Source organism: Stegostoma tigrinum, chromosome 17, assembly GCF_030684315.1.
Source record: "Stegostoma tigrinum isolate sSteTig4 chromosome 17, sSteTig4.hap1, whole genome shotgun sequence".
In the NCBI taxonomy this organism is placed as follows: Eukaryota; Metazoa; Chordata; class Chondrichthyes; order Orectolobiformes; family Stegostomatidae; genus Stegostoma; species Stegostoma tigrinum.
This window is the reverse complement of record NC_081370.1, coordinates 5,458,877-5,478,029: the sequence shown is the minus strand read 5'-3', so window position 1 is coordinate 5,478,029 and position 19,153 is coordinate 5,458,877. Positions and strand designations below refer to the sequence as shown.

The 19,153-nt window shown below is 40.8% G+C and overlaps 1 protein-coding gene across 3 annotated transcripts in view; it reads right to left on the bottom strand.

Annotated features, from left to right (window-relative positions):
• Positions 1 to 19,153, bottom strand: part of slc25a22a (solute carrier family 25 member 22a) — a 125,645-nt gene that overhangs the window by 64,110 nt on the left and 42,382 nt on the right. For 2 of the 3 annotated variants that reach the window (XM_059651904.1, XM_059651905.1), the window contains one exon: positions 13,190 to 13,307. In XM_059651904.1, coding sequence (XP_059507887.1) covers positions 13,190 to 13,209 — 20 coding nt within the window. In that variant the 5' untranslated portion in view covers positions 13,210 to 13,307. Of the gene's footprint in view, positions 1 to 2,733; positions 2,851 to 13,189; positions 13,308 to 19,153 lie in introns of those variants that run through there. The other variant, XM_048546101.2, reaches the window with a different exon arrangement.

Here is a 19,153-nt window from a genome sequence, read left to right as displayed (position 1 = left end):
ACTACCACTGTAGTGCAAGAGCCCTTAGAATATAACCTGGGTCTCTGGATGACTAGTCAAGTGATAATTCCACTACACCATCACCTTTTCCAGTTCCATTCACTCAGCCATCTGCTGGATTAACTGAAACTTGCTACACAAAGTCAATGGCAGTGGTGGGCAGAAAAAAATCAACTTATTCTGTTTAAAAACAATGCAGACTTGAGGAAACCGGTTCAAAACCAAGCTTCTCTATGAAACACAAGTATTCATTCCCTCCTACTGATATCTCAAAGTGGACGAGTTGTTTTCATATCAGTGTGTCTCCTGCCTGTTAAAACAGGCAAATTGCTAAGTTGGCCAAACAGCAAGGGATGCTGGGTACATTAGCCAAGCCCATACACCATACACACTGCAAACACTGCAGCCAAGTGCTAATGATATTACCATAATATGTAACAGTTATCCTGATCAGACATACCCCCAACAACTTATCCACTAAACAAAGGAGAACTCCGACAGAAAGGCACTAGATCCTGCTACACAAAGAAATTAACAGTAACATGCCATCTAGATGACTAACTCTTCTTTCAAACTATTAAATGTGTATCTCTGATTGGCCAGAACTAAAGTTCTAGAAAACCATCTAAAAGGTGTAAAAGCATGGGTTCACCTACAGACTTTGCTCTTGGAGCTGCTCTGAGAATCCCCGGAATTGTCTGAGGCCTTCTGAAGAGACCAGCACAGCAAGAGGCAGAGATCAACTAACCATCCAGAGAGAGAGGAAGGAAGAAAACAGCTTCACAGACCCAGAGACAGAACCACAGAGACCTGTGCAAATTTACAAGAGACTTTGGACATATTGTAACTTTGTGGAGCCAAAGATGATTAGAGATAGTATGTTTACGACTAAAGGTTATTGTAATTTTGTTCCTAATCAAGTCGGACTGCTTTGTTTTGGTACTGGCTTCTGTTCGTATTGATTTGACTGCTTCGGTATTGTGGGACACCTAGGCTGGTTCATCCATAACATTCTGGTCAGCGTTGTCTGTAACTTGTTTAAAGAGCAACCAGACAACAGATCTTATTTGGAGAAAGAGATTACGGGAGACTCAGTGGTAGATAAACTCAAATGAGATGAAACACAAGTAGAGGTAAGCCTGTTTAGTTTGTTCCATTATTCAATGAGACCATGACCGATCAGAGACCAAACGCCACATACTCACCTTCGTCCCATTTTCCTAAATACATTGGGCTCGTAAACAATTCAATCTTAAATTTAAACTTAGAAATTGATTCACTATCAATGGCCTTTGGCATAAGATTGTTCAAAATGTTTCCTAGCCCTTGCACGTAGTAACGTTCTTAGTTTCACTCCTGAAAGAATGGATTCCAATTATTAAACTATGCACCCTTAATGCCAGATTCACCAAACAGAGAAAAGAATATTTCTGCTGTCTCCCCTCCTTGGATTAACATCTTAAGGGGAACCAATCACCTCCAAGCCCCCTACGGTCCAGGGAATATAACTATAGCTAGCATAATTTCTATTTGCATTTTTTAAATGAGCTTTGTAAATGGAGATGGAAATCACTGAAAATGTGATGTTACTAAGTGCAGCATCTGTAGAAAGCAAGCAGTGAAGTTCTCGGGGAAAATTTATTTTTATGCAACTTAGGGCAGTAGAAAACGATAGGATTCTTAAATGACAAGTGAGGGGAGGAACAAGGTGAAATGCTCATAAGGAGGGTAAGTGCAGGAAGATTTGCAAAGTTACTGTTGGGCTGTGGGTCATCCGACCAGCACAGGATTAATGAAGAAGTGAGGAAATTGGTCACGCTGTCAGTAGCCTCAGTTACCTTTCATTACTATTCTCAACAGTGAACTGACCACACAGCATGAACAGATGAAAACTGTGCTGTTGCCAAAGGGAGTTCAAAACTCATTAAACACTGGAAACTCAAAGAAAAGAGGTGGTATAAATAGCAGTTCATGTCAGATCAGAAAGAGGGTGTGGGGGGAAAACAAATACCTTCATGAGTTTTATGAGTGGCAGGTTGATAGATTAAACAGTTTATTTGTATGTTTTCTTTTGAGCTAATTTTATCATATCTGATAACAAAAGCATCTTAATGCAACTCAAGCTGCCAGAGAAGTGCTCTGAATGGTATAGGTTTTGTTTTACCTTAAACCATAATGTCAAATTAATATCCCTATATTAACCTATTCCTTCCTAGGGCTTCAAAACCATACGCTTCCATTTCTTTTCGGGTTTTTCTTTCAGCCTTATCCATTATTTCTTGATTTAAATCATTGAAGGTACTACGCTACAATAGGGGGCAGCTGAGATAAAACAGCACAGATACATTTGAGGGGAAATAAGTAGCTATGAGACAGAATAAAAAGTAGGCTATGTCAATAGGGTTACACAGAGAGGTGCAGGGGGCAGCTCATGTAGAGGATAAAACACCAAATGGTATGACTGACATATTCTGAATTAACATACTGGTAGTGGAGTTATTGACTAATCATACCATTCACTAATGATCAATTAATCTACCACAAGCCCAGGACGCAAGAAGGAAAATGTCAGTGTTAAAATCTTTGGAAACTATAGGTCCAAAGTCACCATTTTTCTGCCAAGAATGCTACCTTAATCCTTTTAATACAAATGTCTCAAAACATTCAAACACTAGCTCCCAAAATGTTATTTTTTGTAAGAAATCTATCTAGTTTGAATTAATTAGTACTAACCGCTTCCATCGTCTCCACAGGGAGTCTGCTCCAATGATGGGCCACGTGCTCACTGAGTTCTTCTATCTAACTTATCAACCCTTGTAGTGTCCTGCACTGTGGGCCTTGACCTTTCACCTGGGTTTTGCAACAAAGAAAAGTACATTCTAGCAGATGTCAAGGTCTACCAAAAAGCAGATATCATGATGTTCACCGTTTTAACATTGAATTTTTGAAGAATTCTCAGTTTCACAATCCTATTTCGTTCAACAATCACTTGCTTTGACAAAAGAATCAAAGTTGATCCAAGACAACTACAAAGCTAGTAGTCTCAATTGGAGCAGCAGCTTGGGTTTAATGTTGAACTATCAAAAATGCCATCTCATTGTCAGCAACGTAGTCACAGTAATTTATCAAACGTATATTTCTGCCAGCATTTACACAGTGGAAACTGAACAATGCAGAGCTTTGCAGACAGAAGGATCTGAAAACAACCACCAGCACCAAAAAAAGCTTGCAAATTAATTAAATAAAGGTGCAAGAGAGGAGGGTGTTGTCCTTCTGAAACAGTGAAAGTATGCGTAGCCCTTTATGTGAATGTAAACAGTTTCCTTTGACGTTCAGGAAATACCTTTTTGTTGCAACTGGATTGATGCTTTGATGAGGAATGTCAAAATTCCACTGTACCTTTTACACAGTCTGTAATAAACTGTTACAGACTTGTTTTTGCTTATACCTTATTCCCAAATTATCTATATTTTTGAAATTAAAAAATGAGTACGTGGGGACAACAGCTTCATAAAGCGAAGAGATGACCTGCATGAGGAGGATGGGCAAGAAAACCTGGCAACAGAGGTAACAAGGTGTAGAGCTGGATGAACACAGCAGGCCAAGCAGCAGCAGAGGAGCAGGAACGCTGACGTTTCGGGTCTGGACTCTTCTTCAGGTAACTTCATCAAGATAGGCATCCTTAGAAGAGGCTTTGCAGTAGGTTTAAAATTGGTTCAGAGATTGTGGGGACTGCCGATGCTGCAGAATCTGAGATAACAAGATGAAGACCTGGATGAACACAGCCGGCCAAGCAGCATCTCAGATTCTCCAGCATCAGCAGTTCCTACTACCTCTGGCAACGGAGAGCACTTCTAACCTGTTACAGCCTAAGTGCGATATTACAGGAAAACATGAAGGTCACTGGTGAGCATTTCTGCTGTGTCCCTGTTAATTGGTCAAGTACTTTACATCAGCAGACATTGTTGCAGCTGGGTAGATTCACTTCTAAACTACTGAACATCCAAATTAATTAACTTGAAAGAACAGGCAGGTGGTGTGCTGCAGTTATAGTATCTGGAAGCTGGTGGACGCAAGTGTAAACTACATCTGCAGCCAAGTGTCAGCTGCCTGAGGAACTTCAGCTCAGAGTTGATGAGCTAGAGTATGAATTTCAGACACTGTGGCACATTAGGAGTTTGTCACGCCCGTTAGACTCTTTACAATAAATCAGGCAGGTGATCATGCAAGTGTGGGGGTCCAAAATTTAGCTTTGCACGGGGCCAGTGCCCTCTGTGTGGATGAAGGTAGACACTGCAGGGAGAATGAACAAACTAATTACCATTGTCCAAAATACCATTCAAGTGGAGGGAGAAAAGAGAAATAATGCAGTGGTAACAGGGGGGAAGCATAGTTAGGGAAATGGAAATGATTCTCTGCAGCAAAGACAGAGTTCCAAAGGTTGTGCTGCCTACACAGTGCGAAGGTTCATGACATCACTTCTAGGCTGGAGAGGTACTTGGAGTGGGAGGGGATGGATCAAGTTGTCTTGGTCCATGTCGTACTAACGACACTAATAGTGCTGGGGAAAAGGTTCTGCTAAGGGATTTTGAAATGCTTGTGGCTAAATTAAAAAGCAGAACCTAAAAAGGCAATAACTTACAGATTACTACCTCAGCCAGGTGCAAATCATATGACTCATTATCAATAGGGTTTTAAACTAATTAGATTGTTCAACTGAAGAGCAGTTTCAAAAAAAAATTCAAAAAGAAACGAGAGCACAAAAAGTGCAGACTAGTGAAGAAGTGAACAGTCGAAGTGTAAAAGGAGATGGTAGAAAATATAAACTGAATACAGCAGAAATTAGAACCGGGGTAAGTTACAAGGTAAAAAAGCAGCACTCTTAATCAGAAAGCACACAGCAATTATAACAAGACAGATGAGTTGAAGGCACAAAGCAGATGGGGTAGCTTTGTTGGTGTGCTTATAAGTATTGATATAGAATATATTGTGCAATGGAGTCAGTTTGAATGAAAATAATGAATTGCAAGGGAAAGAAGTCATGGCGAAGGCATTGTCTTATTGATCCCAAAATGTCTCACTGTGGGAAGAAGTGTAAATCAGACAATAAAAGTAGGCTGGAATAAGAGCACTACAATTGTCATGGATGATTTTAAACTGGACAAACCAGGTTGTCAAGGAAATGCAGAAGGCAAAGTTGTGGAGTGCACTGCTTGGAGCGATTATTTCTTGTAATGGTACATTGTAGAAACTATCCAGAAGGCTATTTTAGATCGAATGATGTGAAATCAGTTAGGATTAACAAGAGATCTCGTAGTTAAGAGATCCTCTAGGGGGTCACAACCAACACATTACAATTTCAACTACGGGTTGAAGGATAGCAGTTTGGGGCCCAAACCAGTGTCCTCAACTTCAGTCAGGGAAATTACAGAGGTACGAACAAAGAGCTATCTAAAGTAGGCTTTGAGAAAGGGTACAGTAAATCAATGAGTAGGAGCAGACATTGAAGCAAATATTTCCTAACACTCAGCAAAAATTTATTCTGGCCCAAAGGAAAGACTTGATGAGAAGGATGATCTATCTGTGGCTAACAAAGGCAGTTACAGCATGTATCTAATCAAAAACAATGGTGTACAAAGGGGTGAAAACAAGAGGGAAGCCACAAGACTGGGAATTCTTTTTGGAACTAGAAATAGACAACTTAAAAGCTAACACAGAAGGAGAAAAATAATTATGAAAATAAATATAAAAAGCAAACAGCAGGACCTATGAGTATATTAAAAGACAGTAAGCAAAATATTTGAGGGATTCTTGGACGATGCAAACAGGGGATTAATCAAGAGGAACAGGAAAATGGCAGTTGATCTGAACCAAAGGTTTTCTGTTGGTCTTCACAGTACAGCACATTGTAAACAGCCCAAACATAACAGATAAGCAAAGTGCTCACAGGAGATAGCATCTTGTAACAGTCTCTATCACAAGGGACAAAGTAATTGATCAAGTAATGGGAATACTGACAGACAAACTTGCATCCAAGCATTTTGGTTGAAATATTCCAGAATTTCAGGAAGGTTCCTGCTCCTTTGAAAACAGTTCATGTTATACCTCTTCAAGAACAAGATACAGAAAGCAGGAAACTACCATCCTGATGAAGAGTCCTGACGCAAAACGTCCTGCTCCCCTGATGCTGCCTGACCTGTTATCCTCCTCTAGCTCCACACTGTGCTATCTCTGACACCAGCATCTGCAGTTCTTGCTGACTCCAAACTACAGGCATCAGTCTAAAATCCGTAATTTGGAAAATGCCGGAATCCACTATTAAGGAAGAAATAACAGAATATTTGGAAAAGTTTAATGTAATGAGAGTCAATAAGGGCTTTGTGAAATAGAATTCATGCTTGGCAAATGTGCTAGAGATCCTTGAGGATCTACAAGGCAAAGTTGGTGAAGGGGAAGCAGTATTTGAATTTCCAAAAGGTGTTCAATAAGGTGCATAAAAGGTACATAAAATGCAACATCCCTACTGGTACATGGAATCCCTTGCTCTCAAATGCATAAACTGGAGAAGCGTCATCTCCAAAGATGCCATCCACTTCGAGCAACACTTGGAAGCTAAGCATAAGCAGTGGCAAGACAGGGGAGAATCCAAAGGACCCACTCATCTGCAGCATAGTCCGTGGCTGCAAGACTAGATGACTCAGCCACCGCAAAACCACTCCGACCCACAACAAGGAGTGGAAGCAAGTCATCCTTGATCCTGTGTGACTGCAAATGGTGAAGAAGAATAGATCACAAGATCAGAGCTCACAGTATTCGAATGGGTTGAGGATTAGTTAGCACAGAGGACAGTTGGGATTAATGGGTCATTTTCAGGTTGGAAAGACATTTCGATTGCAGCATGACAACGATCAATGCTGGAGTCTCAATTATTTGCTAGCTCCTTGAATGATTTCAATGAGAGGATAAAGTGTAATGAATTCAAATTTTCTGATGTTACGGAAATAGGTGGGAGGGCACATTGTGACGAATATTTAAGGTAACTGCAAGGTGTTTTAGATATATTTAGTGGGTGAAAACAGCTCGTAGGAAAGTGTCAGGTCATCACTTTGGTTGGAAGAATCAAAAGGCAGGCTATTCTTTAGATGGAGAGGTACCAAAAAACAAAAGAGCAGCACAGAGGGGTCTGGGTGTTTCTCTGCATGAAACAAAATGTATGCACGTGCAGCAAGTTCTTAAGAAGGCATGTAGAATTTTGGATTTCATTGCTACAGGGCTGGAATTACAAAATAGAAACTTCTCATTACAACTACGCAGAGTTTTGGTGAGTCCGACACTAGAGAACTGTGTACGGTTTTGGTCTCCATACTTACAAAAGGATATACTGGCATTTGATTTAGTTCAACACAGATTCATTAGCCTTATTCCTTTATTTATTCGTGTTTAGAAGAATAAGGGGTGATCTTCTTGAATCTTGAATACCAGATTCTGAGGAGACTTGACAGTGTAGATTTTGAGAAAATGTTCCTATTAGTGGGAGAATCTTGAACTAGGAAACAGTTACAGAATAAGGGAACACTCACTTCAAACCGAAAAAGGATTTTCTTCTCCCAGAGGGAAGCGAGAGTCTGGAATTCTCTATCCCAGAGAATTGTGGAGGATAGATCACAAAACATTTAAAGAAGAGGTAAATAGATTTTTGACATAACAGGACATTGAGGGCTAGGAGGTGGTGCAAAAAGAGTCGTCGAGACCTAGGGCAGATGACCATTATCTCAGAGTAGACACAGGAAGGCTCTTCTCAAATGACCAGGAAGTCCAGAACCAGGGATCACATTTAGGATGAAACTCCTTCACGTAGTGTGGCAAGTCTATGGAATTCCCTATCACACAAGTGGTTGAGGCCAAAACATTAAACACTTTTGAGAAGGAAATAGGTATAGTTCTTAGGGCTAGAATGATCAAATTGTATGTGCCCCGACTGATAAAGGCAAGCATGCCATATGCCTTCTTGACCATATTATTCACGTGCTAAGCTGCTTTCAGGGAAAAGTCTGCCTGTACGTCTAAATCCCTCTGTATGTTGATGCTACTAGGGGTTCTGCCATTTCTGTACACTCCCCTCCCGCATCAGATCTCCCAAAATGTATCAGCTCACAATTATCCAGTTTAAACTGCATCTGCCATTTCTCCACTCAAGTTTCTAGCCTTTCTATCCTATGGTATCCTCTGACAATTCTCCTCACAAGCCACAGCTCCCCAATCTTCGATCTTTGTGTCATCCACTATTTGACTATAAAGGCCACCTAAATTCACATCCAAATCATTTATATTTATCATATCATGATATCTATTATATCATATCATGACTTGGATGAGGAGGTTGAGGGGCGGGTTAGTACGTTTGCTGATGACACAGAGTTTGGAGGTGCCGTTGACAGTATCGAGGGCTATTGCAGGCTTCAGCGAGACATTGACAATATGCAGAGCTGGCTGAGAAATGGCAGATGGAGTCCAACCTGGATAAATGCCAAGTGATGCATTTTGGAAGGTCGAACTTAAATGCTGAATATAGGATTGAGGCAGGATTCTCGGCAGTGTGGAGGAACAGCGGGATCTTGGTGTTCAAGTGCATAGCTCCCTCAAAGTTGCCACCCAGGTGGATAAGGTTGTTAAGAAAGCATATGGTGTTTTGGCTTTCTTTAGCAGGGGGATTGAGTTTAAGAGCGGCAAGGTTATGCTGCAGCTCTACAAAACCCTGGGTGAGACCACACTTGGAATATTGTGTCCAGTTCTGGTCGCCCTATTATAGGAAAGATGTGGAGGCTTTGGAGAGGGTGCAAAGGAGGTTTACCAGGATGCTGTCTGGGCTGGCTTGTCTTTCGAGGAGAGGTTGACTGAGCTCGGATTTTTCTCTCTGGAGAGAAGGAGGAAGAGAGGTGGCCTGATCGAGGTGTACAAGGTAATGAGAGGCATGGATAGAGTTGATAGCCAGAGGCTTTTCCCCAGGGCAGGATTGACTGCCACGAGGGGTCATAGTTTTAAAGGTATTAGGAGGAAGGTATAGAGGAGACGTCAGAGGGAGGGTCTTCACCCAGAGTGTTGTGAGCGCATGGAATAGTTTACCATTGGTAGTCGTGGAAGCAGAGTCATTAGTAACATTTGAGCAACTGCTGGGCATGCAGATGGACAGCAGTGAATTGAGGGGAATGTAGGTTAGGTTATTTTATTTTTGGATTAGGATTATTCCACGGCACAACATCGTGGGCCGAAGGGCCTGCACTGTTCTATGTTCTATTACAAACAATTGGGGTCCTAACACTTATCCCTTTGGTACACCACTAGTCACAGATCGCCAATTTGAAACACACCCTTACACCACTGCTCTCTGTTTTCTATGACTAAGCCAGCTCTGTATCCATCTTACCAGCTCACTGCAGAGTCTACGTGACGTCAGTTTGTGTATTAGCCTTCCATGAGGGACTTTGTCAAAGGTCTTGCTAAAGACCACGTCGACAACACCAACTTCCCAGCCCTCAATCATTTTGGCACTTCCTCAGAAAACTCAATGAAGTTTGAGAGATAGGACCTTCATCACACAAAGTCATGCCGCCTGTGGCTACTAAGTCCATTTCATTCCAAATGTGAGTAAATCATATCCCTAAGAATCTTCTCTAATAATTTCCTCACCACTGGCTCATCGGCCTGTAATTTCCCAGACTATCCTTGTTGCCCTTCTTAAACAAAGCAGCAACTTTGACTATTCTTCAGAACTCGAGACTTCTCATGTGACTAAACGGAACATAAAGATTTCGTACACAGTTCCAGAAATTTCCTCACCTGCGTCCCTCAACATTCTGGGACACATCCCATCAGGTCCTGGGGACTTGTCTATTTTAATGCTTTTCAAAACACCCACACCACCTCCTGTTTTACACTGACCTGCCCTAGAATTTCACTATTTCCCTCTCTAGATTTACCATCAACCAGGAACATATTTAATAACTGCTGTAGCAGGCTTACAGCACTGAATGATCCACTCCTGTTCCAATTCATAATATTTCTGTACCTTTTTGCCAATGTGCCTCTTCTGAGGTTTGATTATCTTGGCCTGCTTCACTTCCCCAAAACAACACACAGAGATGTGTCTTTGGAACAAAAAACATAATTATCAAGAAATTCTCTTTAAACTCTCTTGAAGGGTCCTTTGTTGCCAAACTCCCCTTTACATTATTACTACCCCAATTTAAAACTGGATAATTAAAGAGCCCCGCAAGTTATCACAACTTAGGGTATTGGTACCTCTCAAATCCCTTCAGTTGGTGGCCCATTGAACTCATGTAGGAGTATAATGACACACTATTGTTTTTCAGTTCAAACAAAATGGATTCTGTCCTTGATCCATCCAAGGCTCCTCACTATCTCCAGTACCAGAATTTACTCCTTAATCAGCTACAACTGCTCCTTTCCCCACTTCCCCATCTTTTCACAACACTATGTCCACGAATTCCATGTACCCAGTCCTGTCCTTTTCTGAGCCATGCCTCCACTTTCACCATATCATATAATTATTCAAAGGATAGTATCACCCTGTGCAATGAAGGGTGTCATTTTAAGGTTGCAGGAAGGGAGGCGAGGGAAGAAGAGATTCAGATGAAGCTCAAATCTGTATTTAACCATGACCGGCAACATCGCTGACACAGATTAAGTAAAATGAGTGAAATATTTCATTTCCCAGCAATGATTTGCTTACTACAAAATTCTGCAGGAGAAGTTTTCAAGAGAAGCTATTCGCATCTTTTCCACAGAGCAAGCATCATTTAATATATTTCAAAGAGCGAGCAGGGCAAAACCCTCTCTAGAAAGTAGTCAGGTAACCCAAGAAAGGTACACCAAGTGAATCGTGCATAAATTTCTTTCTTGTGCTAAGCCTTAGAAAACAGAACAATTAGAAAATTATTAAGATGGTTATGAGCTAAATAATATCTGCTTGCACATTTGCTCCGGTGATTATTTAGGAGGAGGATAGTCTGCCATGTTGTTATATTGGCCAGGAATGATTGAAATTTATTCTCTGGCTCATGCTGAATTACGACAGACTCCTGTTAATTTGAAATAACAAAGGTGGGGGGCTGGATGAACACAACAGGCCAAGCAGCATCTGAGGAGCAGGAAAGCTGACGCTTCAGACCTAGGCCCTTCATCAGAAATGGGGGAGGGGGAGAGGGTTCTGAAATAAATAGGTAAAGAGGGAAGTGGATCGAAGGTGGATAGAGGAGAAGATAGGTGGAAAGGAGACAGACAAGTTAAAGAGGCGGGGATGGAGCCGGTAAGGGTGAGTGTAGATGGGGAGGTAGGGACTAGATAGGTCAGTGGAAGTGGGGAGGTAGGCCCAAAATGTCAGCCTTCCTGCTTCTATGTTGCTGCTTGGCCTGCTGTGTTCATCCAGCCCCACACCTTTTTATCTCGGATTCTCCAGCATCTGCAGTTCCTATTATCCCTGTCAATTTGAAGATTTTTTTCATCCCTTTTGGAAAGAAATGAATTATTAGGTTTTTAAAAGTGGGTTATTCAGTGATAAATCAATTCTGATAGGACAAGCCAGACATTTTCCTCCATGATTTTAATACAAAACTCACAGAAATTCAAATTAAGCAGTCTTTGGTTAGCAGAAGCAAACTGTAGATAACATCCAAGGTGCTACAGTTAGAGATGCAGAGGTAGTGCTCATGAATCTGAGCGAGGAGACCTGGGTTCGAGTTCCACCTACTCCAGGGCTGTGTAATAACATTTCTGAACAGGTTGATTAAACAATATCTACTGTTAGTTATTGTCCTTGGGTTCAGAAGATAAATAAATTGATAAGGCTGGAGAACAAGCAAAGTTTCATGCAATTCACTGTAACTAGTTGAAGAGGTGGTGATAAAAGTCTGTTGAGGGGCAGAAACCATTTGACTATGATGAACAAATAACCTACAGTCACTAGATAGGTTACAGGTGGCAAACAGGCATGACTAATCAATGTGAATGAAACTGCACACGAATGTGCACCAGCACTTTCGAAGAGACAGAAGTTGGAAGAGTAAAAGGATAAAGTTCCAACTAGAATTAAAAAAACCCTCAGGCAGGATCTGAACCTTTATCACTCATTTTGTAGTTATTTAATTATTGATTTCAGATGGAACTTATTTCGATAAAATAATTCTTAAGTGTGAAGAACTTTCAGGATATGTTATGTTGTTATTGTTTGTAAACCTGCAGTCTAAAGTGAACAGGACCATGCGTAGGCTCAAGTGTGATTTCCATTTCCAAACTGTATGCACGTTAAGAGGAAAAAACATTGTTGGAGTTCAACTGAGTTATGAGCGTAATGACAATTCATCTGTACATTTGTTTACTTGCATTTAAATGGGGTTTTTAAATGGTGAATTGAAGGTGAATGTGTTTTAGAAACAAGATCAGAAGGCCAGATTGATTACACTGCTGCCCGGCAACATGGTGTCTCACTGCAAAGACAAAATAATCCAGAAAAAAGCAGTGCGTTCAGAGTAAATAGACTGCTCAATGCACGAATGAAATTTAGCAGTTTCCTAAACACAGTCAGGGCAAAAAAAATGAGGTGGCTTTAAGTCAATAAGAGACAAGATCTAGAAAGACAAGACCATATAAGAGGAGTATAAGAACTCTCATTAAAAAAAAGTCAGTAAGTGAGTTGCATTAGCAGTTTTGTACCTCTCCATGAGACCCTTAGCTAAATAAAGCGAATACAGAAATCTACTGAGAAGAGACCAACTACAACCATACCCACCGAACAAGGAACTTTAAAAGTGGAAGTAAGGTGATCATTCACTAAGTGAGAATCTGTAAGGTTGCTGTTTAGCGGGAAAGGGTTGAATATTTATTTCTAATTTTTGTGACAAGACTGGTTCAAATATTTCTTGCACAGTATAGCGGAGTTTTATTTCGCTTTTTGCAATGAGCTTTCATGCTGTTTTGTGAAAAAGTACATTGGCTGCCTCTTGTGAATCTGTTCAGTGACTGATCACCATAGGGAACAAATTGCAAAAATAAAACTTGTGGTGCGTCAAGCCAGATTTCACTCTGGCTTCTGATTGTCCAATATTACCATTAGCTGAGATCATAATTGAAAAAAACAAAGCTTCAATGATGAAAATAACATCAATGCAAATACCTGATTTGTTTATCAGCCATTTAATTCAAACACAAGCCCTCTTGTGTGAAGAAAAGATTCTTCAAATCCAGAAAGTAGATTCTCAAATGAACTTGAGTTGTTTCCTTAACTCTGTTATCTGTAAAGAGGATGAAGTCAAATCAGAAACCTCAACATTACAAATGAAAGAAGCCTAAACATTTACTGAACACTGAATGGTTACAATACTCAGGTTGTATTCTTGTATACATGTATCACACTCCTACAATCCTCTACTGTTACATACAGTATGTAAGCTGATAGACACACAACCTGTAGCGGGCTGATTTTCTGACAAATGAATTTTATAACATTTGATGCAATATTTTTGAGTTACCACATCAAATGAGTGAATAAATGAAATTCTGATTTTATAATCAGTACTGTCTGACAGTCCATGAATCAGTCCACTCTTCTGAGAAGCCTGTAAATGAAATGGTTTCACTCATATATTGAGTGTTTCTTTACCACTTTTTACAGAAGGCTAGTAGCAACACATGTGACAGAAAAGTAAACAGGTAGGACTCAGCAGTGAACTCTCGGAGGATGCCAGGTTCTCTCAGCATGAGAGATTAGAACTGAGATGGCTAGCGTTGGGGTGATTTAGAAATCCCCTTTCCAATCAGTTGTGTTCTGCTGTATCCTGAATGTATATGTGAAAGAAGATTTTATTTGTATATAATGCTGATGTATACCGGCCCTCCTCTGAATAGTGAGCCAAATCCTAAACTCTACTTAACCATTCATCATTGCGACATTCCAGCCTTGTTTTCTGAGTGGTCTGTGATCTGAGAATTTGTAGAAGCTCATGCAGAGTCATAGAGCCATACAGCACAGAAACAGACCCTTCGGTCCAAACATAATGCCAAACTAAACTAATCCCACCTGCCTGCTCCTGGCCTATATTCCTCCAAACCTACTCATTTACTTATCCAAATGTCTTTTAAATGTTGTAATTGTACCCACATCCAACACTTCCTCAGGATGTTCATTCCACAAGCAAACCACCTACTGCATTAAAACAAAATTGCCTCTCATTTCTTTTTTAAATCTCTCTCCTTTAACATTAAAAATGTGTCTTTCAGACTTGAAATCCTTCACGCTCGGGAAAAGACAACTACTATTAACTCTATCTACACCCCTCATTATTTTATAAACTTCTACCAGATCGCCTCCCAACATCCTACCCTCCAATGAACAAAAGTCCCAGCCTATCGTTATAACTCAAACCTTTTATACGTGGCAACATCCTTGTAAATCTCTTCTGAACCCTCCAACTTAATAATATCCTTCCTATAACTGGATGACCAGAACTGGATACAGTATTGCAGAACAGACCTCACCAATGTCCTGTACAACTACATGACTTCCCAACTCCTAAATTTAAAGGACTGAGCAATGACAACAGCATGCCAAACACCTTTACAGCCCCTGTCTGTACATGGTGCAGAATTTAAAGAATTAAGTTCCCGCACCCCTAGGTCCTTAACATTAAATTGTATAAGCCCCACCGTTGCTGGCTGTTACCAAAACACAATACCCTGCATTTATTCAGATTGAGCTTCAATTGCTATTTTTCAGTCCATTGACCTATTCGATCAAGATCCCTTTGCAATCTCAGAAAACGTTCTTCACTGTCTACTATGCCACAAACTTTAGTGTCATCCGCAAACTTAGTAAAAATCCCTTCTGTATTCTCATCCAAATCATTTATATAAATGACAAATAAAAAAAGGACCCAGAACTGATCAGGCCTCCAGTCTGAAAAGGAATGCTCCATCACCACCTTTATCTCCTGCTGTCAAACCAATTTATGTTTCCAATTGGCATATGTAGTCCTTTTTCAACTTAAAAGCAACCAGCAGCATAGCTTATAGTTTAAGTAAGTTAAATTTTTTGTCTTTTACACAACTATTTACAACAGTTAACTTTGTCACTTTTTACAAATGCATTAGCTAAAATGCAGAGGTAAGTATTGATTTAAAAAAGAGAAAAAGATGTGTATGAAGACAAAAGTGAGATCAGTCTCAATGAGAACAAGTGTGGGGCTGGATGAACACAGCAGGCCAACCAGCGTCTTAGGAGCACAAAAGCTGACGTTTCGGGCCTACCGAAATGTCAGCTTTTGTGCTCCTACGATGCTGCTTGGCCTGCTGTGTTCATTCAGCTCCACACTTTATTATCTTGGATTCTTCAGCATCTGCAGTTTCCATTATCTCAGTCTCAATGATCGTTCGCTTTGCACGATCCTCTTTCCAAATCAAGTAGGTTGAAACCTCAAAAGTCAGTTTCAGCAGATGTGATGTCTTCTCTAGCCAAATAGTTGCAAGTTGCTCCCACAGGTGAACTGAGCGAAACAGCTGGAAGTGAGTGAAGTCTCTTCTGCGACCCTTATACTCTACTGCAGGTTGTGACTCTCAGTAGCCTGATTCAGTACAGTGTCACTCAATACCTTTCTCTGTCTCCTAGCTGATAAGCAATGGTTGCTTCACCATGACTCTCTAATAGTGCTCAGGTGATCCTCTTCAAAATGACTGTTTTGAACAACATTACTGCAATCAAAAGAGTTGCAAACAAATTTTGATAAATTCATTGCTCCATAAAGCAAAGCCAATTTTGTTGGAATTCCTTCTGTTGTCCCTCCACATTTCCTGCTCAACACAAAATATGCTTTGGAGTTTTCACATCTTTGGGAAGTTCAATGGGCCATTTTACTCCTCAAATTATTTAACTACTTTACAAGATTGCCTTTCAAGATAACACACTGATTATATGACTTTTGCTGAATCCGTAAGACTTAGGCTTGGTGAGAGATAGCAAGACCTGTCGACGTTGGAATAAGAGATAGCATAGTGTGGAGCTGGAGGAACACAGCAGGCCAGGCAGCACTAGAGGAGCAGGAAAGTTGATGTTTTGGGTCAGGACCCTTCTTCAGAAGTGGGGTTGGGGAAAGGGAGCTCAGAAATAGAGAGGGGAGGAGTGGGGCTGGGCGAGGTAGATGGAATGGTGAGAGGTGAGTGCAGGTAAGCAGTGGTGGGGATTGGTCAGAGAGGTGGGAGGAGCGGACAACCTGTCCATCTTCTCTCCCATCTATTGGCCCCACCCACCTCTCTGGCCAATCCCCACCACTGCCTACCTACACTCACCTATCACCATTCCACCTACCTCGCCCAGCCCCACTCCTCCCCTCTCTATTTCTGAGCTCCCTTTCCCCAACCCCACTTCTGAAGAAGGGTCCTGACCCAAAACATCAACTTTCCTGCTCCTCTAGTGCTGCCTGGCCTGCTGTGTTCCTCCAGCTCCGCACTGTGTTATCTATGGCTTCGTGACCATTTTCTGAGACTTAGCATGTCCATTTTAAAGACAGGTTAGTTTTCTTCACAAAATATAAATTAACTAAACATTTATGTCACCTGCTCCTAAATACTCAAGTTCCAATTCCAGCACAACTATATCACTGGACTTCCTTCCTCTATACTACTGTTGAACCCCAGAATTCTGATTTCAGTTCTATCAAACTCCAGAACTATTCCTCCCAATGGTAGGCTAACATTAGCATTAAGACACAGGAGAAGGGCAACAATGGAAATACTTAGATCTCTTTATAGGGCTCTTGTTGCACAGTGGTTGATACTCCCACCTGTGAGCCAGGAGACCCGGGTTCAAGACCCACTTGCTCCAGAGGTGTGAACAGGTCTGAACAGATTGATTAGAAAATATATAAAGAGAGCCTGCTCAGATATTCGGTTAGCAAGTAGAAGGTCGACATTTGTAATAGCGCACTCTGTAAATTAACAGCTATTGAGAAAGTGATTTGTGCCAAGTTTTACACTTCACCAACTGACTTGAGATCCTTTTATTAATACCTTCAGCACTACCAAAGCCATCCAAGTTCTCAAACAGCAATCTCCTTTCCCATTTAGCTGAAATATCAGGTACCTGTTTTCAATTTTCAATTAGTTACATGCCTTTATAAAAAGGCTACGGCAATGATAAAAACAAAATATTCGCAAAGGACATGCGAGCAAACGGTCCACTGATTGACAGCTTTCACAGGATATTGATCAGAAGGCAGAATTTAATTCCCAAACCATCAGTAAAGTTCTCTTAGACACACACAATAATAATGAAAATTCAGTCACCATGAACCCAGTGTTACGGGCAGAGCATGCCCAATGTTATAAAATTTCATATCCTTCACTGTAGTGTAGGCATGTGATATATATCAAAATATATAGGTGCCACACATACAAAGAACACCACGGGTTTATTTGGATAAGAACTAATCAAGTGATCAACCATCTGGCAAGCCATCTAACACTGCTAACCCCACCTGGAATTAATACTCCAAAGAATGAGAGCTCAAATCCCACCGCAGACATTGCTTGAGAGCATAATTCAAATTCGGCAAGAAATCTGCGAGTGAATGTGGCAACAAACCTGTCAGACTGTCATTCAAAAATATAGTTCCTTAAGAGCAGTGGTTCTTATACTGGGGTCCACTGGCCTCAGAGAACCAATATAAAATGTATGCAGCACAGCCAAGCAGTACAGAGTACTAGCGACAAGTAAATATTTGTTTACTTGTAAACATTAGATCTAGGCTTTTTTTAATGCAGTACTAAGTTAGATGACAGAAACAGTGTCAGTAATGTTCCTTTTCAAAAGGATTCTACAGCCAAAAGCCGCTTGAGAATTGCTGTTTTAGAGATGATGTTCTACTGTTCACTCTCAATTTGGTCTATTTGTGTACCATATTTATAGAATAAATTCTTAAGCGTCTTAACAAGGTATTCAGTTATATTAAACAGTGACAAAATCATGGCAGTCACTGCTCCAGAGCACTGTGGGAGCATATTCACTAAATATTCTCTCTACTCTCTCTCACACACACACACGAAGAAGCATTGGAGAATCAATTCCTCCCATTTCTATGCATCTATTGTAAGGGTCATCTATAACATGGCAAAACTGACAACAGTCCACCAGTTTAACCTCCAGGGAATGCAAACTCAATGTTCCCAGATCAGTTTTTCTCCAGATTCTGGCAAGAGCAGAAAACTTGTTTGGCTCAAGTCACATGCAACCTTTTCATGCTTCTCTCTCTCTCTCTCCCTCTCTCAAGAGCAATCACAGTGATTCAGGTGAACAATTGTAGCTGAATGCATGAACCTAGAGCTCTGCCACAAAGCACTTCTGGAACACAACTACTCTGTACTGCTGAGCATTTCCAAATCCGTATTTAACAATGCTCTTCTTCTTTCTAATTAATACTGCAGTGAGTAACTCACGTTCCAATTTCCCAAAGCCTGTCCACCAACGAGGAGGACGTTAAGCGTGTGATGGAATATTCCTCACCTCCCTGGATGAATACAGCTCTAACACTCAATAAGTTTGACAGAATCCAAGACAAAGCTGTCTGTTTGATTGGTATCTATGCACAAACATTCACTCCCTCCACCACAATGCTAAGTAGCAGCAGTCTGTATCATCTACAAGGTGCACTGCAAAAAATTCACCTTGGTACTTTCCAAACGAACAACCACTACCATCTAAAAGGTTAAAGGCAACAATAACATGGGAACATTGCCACCTGCAAGTTCTCCAAACCATTCACATTCCAGACATGGATACTCTTCCACGGTCTCTGCATTACAATCCCGCAATTCCCTCCTGAATTGTATTTTGTGTGTATCTACACCAAACAGACTGCAGCAGTTCAAGGAGGCAGCTCACCACCACCTTCACAAGGGCAATTTGACATAGGCATAAGTACCAGCTTAGCCAGCAATGCCCATATACCCTGGAAGAATATAAACAATAACACTGCAAAATTAAAACTGGACTGAAATACCAAAAGCAGACTCTCCTCAATGCTGTGTGAATTTACTTTAGTCTCAGGGCTGGTATCTGGTTGGTTTTGACTAGTGCTGGGTTACAGGTAAC